At 40.6% G+C, this 9,984-nt stretch overlaps 1 protein-coding gene across 2 annotated transcripts in view; it reads right to left on the reverse strand.

Annotated features, from left to right (window-relative positions):
• TLK1 (tousled like kinase 1) overlaps positions 1–9,253 on the reverse strand; it is a 173,030-nt gene extending 163,777 nt beyond the window's left edge. The window contains exons 1-2 of one of the 2 annotated variants that reach the window (XM_072612296.1): positions 8,849–9,249; positions 8,638–8,688 (exon numbers count right to left, since the gene is read on the reverse strand). In XM_072612296.1, coding sequence (XP_072468397.1) covers positions 8,638–8,688; positions 8,849–8,855 — 58 coding nt within the window. In that variant the 5' untranslated portion in view covers positions 8,856–9,249. Of the gene's footprint in view, positions 1–8,637 lie in introns of both variants that reach the window. The other variant, XM_072612295.1, reaches the window with a different exon arrangement.
• Between the last annotated feature and the right edge of the window lie 731 nt (positions 9,254–9,984).

The following is a 9,984-nucleotide window of genomic DNA, read 5'->3' on the forward strand; positions in this document are numbered from 1 at the left end:
ATGTTTTTAAAATACATAGACTTATAATGGAAACCAATTATACTGAAATAGTCATCAAAATATAGATATTAAAAAAAGGTCAACGACCCTACACATTAAGAACCCCTGACCTCTACAAAAAAACAAAAAAATTGCAGTCTTAAAAAAGAAAACTGACATTTAGAAATGTTATATATTGAATCTGCCACTCCCATCCTGTATTTTCCTTATTACTTTGGCAGTATAGCAAAATGGAAAATGTAATTGTACATGTATGTATTCATATACAGACTTTAAGTTCTATCTCCACTGTTATAAAAAACTAAATACAGGCAATATACAACCTCTGGGCCTTAATTTATTCATCTGTAAAATAAGGATACCAACACAGAGGACTGTATCAAAGATAATACAATAAATTTCTTATTGCTATGTGTTGGCTATTTTGATTTTGCTAATAAGCATGTGAAAAGGATATAACCTAGGACACAGCTTTACCTAATATCGGGGACTGGGGCCTCTTGCAGCTTTTTTACTGCTCTCTAACTTTCTCCACTTACATAAGATTTTGTAAATAATTCTGATTTACCTCAATTATATCATATGCAGCCATATAATAATGATGAATAATTTATTTCAAACTACTGCTATCATACAGGGGCAAAACATAATTCCAGAAATGGGCTGGCATTAGAAAAGATACATGGAAGAAATGGACAGAACACAACCTCTCATTAACTGGAATTACAACCTGAAGAAAACTGCATCTCTTTCAAAGGATCACAGAATCTTGGAGCTGGAAGATGCCTCAGAGGCCCAGAAGTCTAATCCCAACCATGCTTAAATTATGAACCCCTCTCATTATCTCTAATAAATGGTTATCCAATTTGATGACCTTGGGCAGAAAAGAACTCCTAAAGCAGTCCATTTCACTTTTGGGTAGCTCCATTAGGAAATGTTTCCTTATAATCCTCTAGATTCTGACTCCCTGTAACTTACACATATTGGTTCAGTCCTGTTGGCTCTGGGGCCAATTCCACTTTCAACTATCTTCAAAACCCTTTGGTCCTGGCAAAGTTCCAATAAGGGTCAATATACAACAGTCTTGTGAATAAGGAACTTAAAAGCCAAATTTGCCAGGGAAGCATTCAAACTGAGTTTTAGAACTTCCTTAAGTCAGAAAGTTGCTTACAAAGGCATAATTCCAAAGGCATGGGGAAATGGTGGCATGAATTTCTCTGAAATGAGGATGGTTAAGGAAGGTAGCAGGGCTATGTCCAGTGTACCTAAAATAAGCATATTAAGTGTTAAGATTGGAAGAGTAAAATTATAGATCCTCAGAGCTGACAAGGATCATCTAGTCTAGCAAGTACCTGAATAGGAATCACCTCTCCAATATCCCTAATTAGTGGTCTTCCAACCTTTGCTTGAAGGCCTTTCCATGTTGAAGAACTTACTACCAGGGCAGCTCACTCAGCTTCTGGACAGTTCTAATTGTTGACAAGGTTGTGTTTTTTTTTCTTATACAAAACTGAAATGCATCTCACAAATTCCTCCTTCTTCATTTCTTTTCATAGAAAATCTCAACTGGAATAATTAGGATTACAGATTAGTGTTGAAAAGGCCTTCAGACTACATCTTGTCGAACCTCTGCATTTTTTTAAATGAGAAGTCAGGGTTCATAAAGATTAAGTGACTTGCCCAAGATCATACAGGTAGCAAGTGGCAGAACTGGTTCCTTTTGTGCTTTTATCTCCAGCACCTAGGACAGCATTTGGCATGTAGCAGGTAAGTAATAAATGTATATTAAGTGAAGGCTTTTTTTCCTTTGTACTTAAGTCAATTTGACTTTTTGTTAATTGGTGGCTAACCGAAATCTCTTCTGGTTTCAAACTTTACCAAGAATTATTCTAAAAAAGGTATATTTTACTGCCATATTAAACAGAACACAATTAACATAAAAAAAACTTTCAGTGGTCATGGTTACATACAATTATGATTATATAACAGATAATAAGGGCTAATATTTATACAGCAACTAAGATTTGCAACGCATTTTTACATATCTAATTTCGGGCTCTTAATACACCTTTGAAGTGGGTGCTACTACTATCTCCATTTTCAGATAAGAATGTTTAGACTTAGGCTACAGCTAAGTAAAAGTGTCTACGGCAAGATGTGGACTCAAGTCTTCCCTATGTCCCTTTCCAAGTCCAACATTCTATCCACTATTGCCAATACCTCATTTCCATGAAAAGCAGGAGATTTATTTTGTTTTGGTATTAAGGCCATGAGCCCACATATTTTTACAACTCCTTCCCCCAAATTGGTTCTAAATTCAAGAAGTTAAAAAATAAATAAAAGACATGAGCTAGGGGAAAGATCTTTTAATTACATCAAAGTGTAGAGATATACAAAGTCTATACCAATTACAGGACATCTCTGAAAATTGTTGATGTTTTCAAATCCAATATGACATTGTTTTGTTGAGATGTTCAGTAGTATCTGAAGACATAAGGGAATGGACACATCAGAAACAGGACAGATAAATCTAGAGAGTGCCTGTGGCAGCTACTGTAGAGGTACTGGAGATACCATAGAGAAGCATCTTGACTCTCTAGGAACTTGTCTTCCATTAACTGAAGACACACAAAGCCCAGCTACAAACTTTCTGTAATTGTTAGGCAAGAAAAGATATGATCATAAAGCAAGGATTCTTAACCTGGTCTGTGCATAGATTTCAGGAAGTCTAGAAATTTCAATGAGAAAAAACTACACCTTCATTTCAGCATAATTGGTTCCCTTTAAAATTATGTTTTATGCACTTAAAAACATTATGAGAGTGCGAGTATTAGCTTTAACAGATGGATAAAAGTATCTATAACACAAAAATGTTAAAGAATCCCTGTCTTCAAGGATAGCTGAGATAGTAGTTTTTAGGAAAGAACCCATGCAAACAATATTGCTCGGGTTTAAAAAAAAAGAGCTTTATAAAATGTACAGAAGAAGCAAAACAGAATACTTTGAAGTATACTAGGACAATGTAGATTCATCTAAGACATGAGAAATCTACCACTTTTTGATAAGGCAATCATGCAGCTATCTAATTAAGGATGAAAGTACTGAAGATAAAATCAATGAGTAGAGGGAGGTTTCAAAAAGGTAAATTTCAGTTCAATATAAGGAGCTTCCCAATAACTACAACTGTTGAAGATGACAGTCATCTCTATTAGATATAGTACATAGTTTTATGTTCTTTTGTATGTCTACATCAATATTTTAGACTATAAATTCTAAAAAGATGGCCATACTACACCCTTATGAACTTAAATGTTCTCTCGTTAGAATCAGAATGAGAATTGTATTGATTTATGACCTTAAAAAAGTCACAACCCTGAGAAATGTTTTTCTACCTTTAAGCAGGAAATTGTGACCTGTCACCCACAAAAAAGTATAAGGAATAATGTCAATGCTAGAACTAGAATACACTTTAGGGAATACAGTCTAACATTTTCATTACAGAACAACATGGAATAGCAGGAAAAGTCAAAACCAAACTAAACTGTGAAACTCTGATGAAATGATGCAACCTCTATGAGTCTCAGTTTCCCAATCTATAAAATGAAAAAAGTTGAAATTGATGACCTCTAAAGTCTCTTCCAGGATTAATATGCCATGATTATATAAAGCTGCAAACTCATAGAATTACTAACAGAAACAGGACCAGAACTGATCTGGCTTATATTTTTTCCTACATTTTGTTACCTTTCTTGTAGACTGCAAAAAACAAAAGATTATGAAAATGAACGACATTTTAAAGATGATCCTTGAATCAAAAATGAACCATTTGATCTACATGCAGCAATGTAGATCACTGTACACTGTACACAGTAGGTGCTTAATAAATGCTCCTTGAGTGAAAGGCTCCATCAATAACTGTACTTACTACATTGATTTCCTTGGAGAAGTTAATAAAGCCCTTTGTGTCTGTTTCCTTAAACATCTAAACACTGAATTTGAATCACAGATTATAAGACTACAGATACAGAATACCTCACAAATATTAATTTCCATAATTAAGGGGCAAATACTGCATGAGCAGATGACTGTCTGAATAAGAAATATTAAAATTCTTCATTTGGTTTTGTCTTCTGGTGCTACTTAACATGTGCATTTTGAAAAACTCAAGAGATCTATTTAATTAAACAATTTTCCTTCATGCTTCCTCTCTAAGGAATCCTGAGTTTAAAAAAAAATTGGAGCATTTTAGTTTAAAGTATTTTACTCTTGAATTTGCAACAAACATTACGAATACAAATGTCTACATAGACTATTTTGTTTACAATTTTTCTTTCAAAATTGAAAATCAGTACCCTACAGTATTATAAAACTCTACATTCAAACCTACTATAGCTCTTCTAAATGATACCATAAGCAGTGTATGATTCCCTAAAATGTCTTCAAAGCTTATATATTTTATAGGGAACTTAGCAAGATTGCAAGAAGACTGACCATATTGACTCCAATAAGTGCAGAAAAAAAATCTACGGAGAAAAAGCACAATATAAATGCAAAACAGTAATGAAACCAACAATACAATGTCATATTGCTGACAAGAGAATATTCCAGAACATCTATAGATGTTTAAATACATTCCAGATGTAGAAATGTTAATGAAAATCTTAGAACTAAAAGGTAATTGAAAAGGTCATCTAGTACAACTTCTTACACAATGCAAGAATTTTATCTATGATGGATGGTTCTAGACAGGGTGCTAGGTACATCTCACTTCATTGCTGAAGCTCTAAGCTGTTGAAAAAATACTGATATTCAGCTGAAATCTATTCCCTGTTATTTTCATCCATTGATTCTATTAGTTTCTAAGAAGCTATGCAGATCACTATCACATCTCCATTTAGTTGTCACTTCTTCAGTCTACACATCTCAAGTTCCTCAGATGAAGCTGTTTCCAGAACATATTAATGACCCTCATCTGGTTATCTTCCAATTAGGCCATCTCTTTTAAAATTTTGCACCGATAAATGAATACAAACACTGGAGATGTGATCTGAAACAGGATAGAATTCACTACAATTTTCTTATGACCTGAACACTATTCTTCTGCAAATGCAGTCTAAGATTTTATAATGAAATGTGAGTGATATACCAAGAAATCCACTTCTCCATCTCTGGCAACACAAAGATTTGTAGAAACAGGTAGTAAACTTTTGTTTTCAGTTTTTCCTATTTTTATAAATTCACTTACATAGAATCAAATACTCAAATGCTACAGAGTAATGCCTTCTTTTCAAGTATAGAAACAGGAAGAACAACTTAACTGTTCTGCAATCACACACTTGTGAATAACATCTAGTAGGCTTTGTAAGGCTTACACAGTAAATGTTCAATAAAAGCAATGCTACTCATAGTTTATAGAAAGGATAAAGTAAATCTGAGAAGAACAGAAAATTCAAGGAAAGATCTCTAACTTAATAATTTGATTACATTAGTAATAACTCATACATTGATTCACAAACAAATCACTAGTTTTTATGAAACTAGGCTCTAAGAAGTAGCTCAAGTAAACTGCAGTTCAGTTTGATTTACTTATAAATTTCTTATTCCCTAGGGTTTAAAGATCATTAAGAAAAGCAGAAATGTCATTGGTTTAAATGACCAAATAGGAATGCCAGATATCCATTCCAATATAGCTCCTAAAGAGTTTCCTTTTTATTTTTGCTATTCCAGCACCCAGCACTGCCAGGAACATAGTTGGTACTTTAAAATATTTGTTGAATTGAGGGGGAAAAAACACCTCAGGAGACTCAAGGAATTCAAATAAGCAAACATTTAACCATCAGTGGGCCAAGCATAGGAGATTAAAAAGACAAAATGAAACTGTCTCTGGCTATAAGAATAAAGCAACAGGTCTAGACTACAGTTATTCCAGCAAATTTCCCAAACCCACATTAGAAAACTTGGGATTGGCTTTAATTTTTTTTTAAGTGAGGAAGAAAAACATTAGGTCACAAATCTTTTTTAACCAACTTCAAAAAGGTCAAATAAATCAATTCATGGATTATTAAGATAGTCTTATAATAATCCATTTAAAAAGTTAAATCTGTCTCAATAGATCAACTCTGAAAATATAATCAATACTTTATCCTTAAAATTTGCTGTAATAATATATTAACAAATTAAATTTTTTTTCGGAGAACAATCTTTTCACCTAGACACACACACAAGTTCTGTTAACATTAAATTAATGGCTCTTACAAGCACTCAACAAGAGAATAAACTGAGTTCCTCACATATCTCTCAAAACACCTCATATTTATATTACAAGCTGACATGCATAATAGGGAAAATGTGCTAAGTGCTTGTTAAACTGTAAACCGTGGATTTATACTCAATGTAACATATTAAGATACAGATACTTGGGGTTTTAGATGTATGATTACATAGCATGAATGTAAGCTGAGACTTAAGTCCTATGCATTGAGATGAAAACATACCCCCAGAGGGCTAACTCTGTTTGTATCTTACTTTCTGGTCAAATGGAAACGTCCCACAGAGCCCTTACAGTTACTTGACATGAATTTCAAACTTTCGACCAAAACATACCCTGATGTTTTAAGAATTAGTATCTATTAAACTGACACAAAATTCTCCACAATCAAGAGTATAGCAAAAACAAACAAAAACCAAAAACAAACAAAAAGTTATTTGATAAAGTTCTGCTTTAAACAACTACTACTGAATATTTCCTTTCATCCCCTCCCCACTCCAACTGCTTACTTTTTTTTTTTAAGAGCACAACTGTCATTCCTGATAACAAAAGTTGTTACTATATAATCTCTCAAGTTTGAGGGCCTAGATTTTTGTAGCCTGAAAACTACTAGCTTCTTTTGTTGTTCACTGATGCAAAGCAACAATCAAATAGGCCAACATACCCTGAAAAAGGCATAAAAAACAAAGTATTTTCTATACTGGTCTTTTTCCAATTCATTATCACATGCAACTAAAACTATGTAAGAAATCAGAAATAACACGTTAAGGAATACCATACTATTTAAATAGCATTAAGGAAAGGAGGAACACAAGATGCCACAAAATTTTTAAACTGAATTGATTTGCTAAATTTGAGCCAGGAGATACTCAAACCATTTTAAAAAAATAATTAGCATGCAGTTTTGGAGGTGAGATGAAAGCAGAAAATGTCTGTCAATTTATTCAGCATATTTAATGGATGCCATAAATCATGAATTTTCTAGAGCATATTCATGCCAATCTTTGAGGCTGCTATTGTCATTTTCACACATGCTCATAGGTACCACACTGTCAAGGAATGCTATATATGTCAACTACTGGTACAGAGATTAAAAGGACAAACCAGTGACTATACATTTTCATAGTTATGAACACTAAGTATTTAACAAATCTTTTCAAAATAAGATGCACTATTCATGTTCTTTGAAATAAGGTCTTTCATTTCTTTCCAAGATTCATTACAGTATATTTACCTTTTGTCGACATCCCCCTCAAAAATGGGGCTACAACCTTTTCTGAATAAAGCACCTGGCCTACGGACATTTGAGTCAATCTCCAAGTGCCTGATCAGAATACCGCTAAAGTTAGGGCAAAATATGATTTTATGGGTGGGGGGTACTTTCCTCTCTTAAAAAAAGACGTATTCCTAGATTTCATTTTACATTCAATACTTTTAAATTAAATACAGCAAGTAGCAATTTTCGCTAAAAGCCCTCCGATAACTCACTAGCTGTATAATTGCTACATCTGGTGGCAACATATCTGAATGCAAGGAGCCAGAAGTTGGACAGCAACTGTAGCAGAAAAGAGCAAGAATGACTTGCTTGCACATAACCTTTATGCTGATATTCTGCACGCACACACGCACGCACACACGCACACACAGCACAATATCCTTTTCTCTTAGCAAGGAAGTGTTCCCCTCACACTAGAAAACGAGAATGCACAAACACTCCAAAGGTGATGGGGAAGGAAAGTTGCAACCATTCGGAGAGGGTGGTTTAGGAAACCTGCCCACCAGGAGGTTCGTCTCTTCAATGACTCTGGGGGCGGCGCAAGGGATCAAAGTCCTCCACCACAACATTTTTTCCAGAACGTCTCCCTCTCCCATCCCTACAAGGAAGCGACCCCCTCCTCCCCTCCGGGGGGGCAGCCTGGGGCACGCTGGCCAGTTTCAGGCAGCACAGAAGCTTTCAGGAAGGGGACCGCCTCCGTGGGAGGAGTGCAAGAGGCTACGGGGAAAGGGGAGGGGGCACGAGAAGGATGAAGGCAGCGGGGGGAAAGGGAGGGAGGTGAAATCCACCATCGGTTTAGGAGAAGGCTGTTAAAGAGTAACTAAGCTCCAGGAGCCAGGACCGACCCGAGGCACGCCATAAAAAGTGGTGCTCCCTGCCCGCCCTCCATCTCCCCCTGGCCCCCCGAAGCACCCCACCGCCCCCACCAGCCCGCTCAGCTCCGGCGGCGGCCCCCTCCGCGGGCGGCCTGCGGACCGGCTCGGGCCGCCCCATCCCCCACCTGCAGGGTCCCCGGGAAGAGGGCTGGGGTACAAGGGGGCGCCCCGGCCGGAGGAGCGGCGCGGGGCGCTGGGCGCGGCGCGGCGGTATTTACCTTCCTTGGGCCTCCCGGATGGCGGCGTGTGATTCAGCAGGGACCTGGCTGCCGCCGCCGCCGCCGCCGAGCCCGGGGTTGGAGACGTGGAGAGCTGGGACCAAGATGGCGGCCCCTCCAAACTTCCACTGCTACTTTGGACACTCATCAAGCTACTTTCTGGGAAGCGGACACCCCCCCGGCGGCGGCGGCAGCGGCGGCAGCGGCGGCACCGGCATCCGCCTCAGTCATGGCCGGGGCCGTGATGAGCAGGGAAGGGAGGGAAGGGAGGGGAGGAGAAGGGGGAGGGAAGGCAAAGGAGAGGGCGGGCGTCGAGGGGGGGATTCCTTGGGGGCGCCGGCAGGAGGGCGCTCCGAGGGGAAGGGGACAGCCCGGCGAGGCTTCCGCGGGCACAGCCCGCCGGCCCCTCCGCAGTGCGTCCGTCTGCCCCCGCTCCTCGCCCCTGTCTCCGAGGCGGCGGCGGCGGCTGCGCTGGGGCGGGGGGGCTGGGGCTGGCGGCGGAGGCGGCGGCGGCGGCGGGGTAACCTCTGCATCAGTTACAGGAGCAGGAGGAGGAGGAGGAGGAGGAGGCGGCGGCGGCGGCGTCACGCGCCGCCTGTGCAAACACTATCGCGAGGCTCCTGCACCTCCGGTAGCGGCGGCGGCCGCGGGAGCATGAATCGCGGGGGGAGGGACGTGTGCGGGGGGGGGGGGGGGTGAGGAGGAGGAGATGGGTGGGAAGGAGCTACGGAGGGAGGAGAGGATGGTGACTGACTCCCCCCACTCCTCCCCCTCCTCCTCCTCCTCCTCCTCCTCCTCGCGGGCGACCCCCCACCCCGCCCAATCCCAGTGCAAAGTGTGAACACCAGTCAGCCTGGCAGCCCCAGCTTCCCAGCCCAACTGGAACCGGCGGAGGGCTCCCCTCCGGCCGAGGCTCGCCCAGCGCCCGCGCTCCTCCGCCGCCCTCCTCCTCCTGCTCATGCCTGCTGAAAGCCCGTGGTCTCCGCGGGCGCCGCCGCTGCCAGCAGCTCCAGCCGCAGCCACCTGACTTCCCCTTCTTTCTTACGGAAGCTGGGGTTCCTGAGAACCCACCCACCCTGGGACCCCCCCATTCCCCTCGCCCACCCCACCCCTTGTGTTGGCCGGGGATGAGGGCTGGACGTCGTGCAGCTGCTCAGCTGTCACTGTGGCCGTTTTCGGTCTGAAAAGTTTAAACCAGAAGGCTTCTTGTTTCCCGTTTGCCAGGTCCGGCATCTTCCTTGCGCTGCCTGAAGTCTGACACGGGGCGAAATGGGGATAACGAGGACCACTGAAGCAGAAGGAGAATGGAAAAAGCCGCTGAAGAATTTAACGTTTTGTAAAAGTAGT

Source organism: Notamacropus eugenii, chromosome 5, assembly GCF_028372415.1.
Source record: "Notamacropus eugenii isolate mMacEug1 chromosome 5, mMacEug1.pri_v2, whole genome shotgun sequence".
Classification (NCBI taxonomy): domain Eukaryota; kingdom Metazoa; phylum Chordata; class Mammalia; order Diprotodontia; family Macropodidae; genus Notamacropus; species Notamacropus eugenii.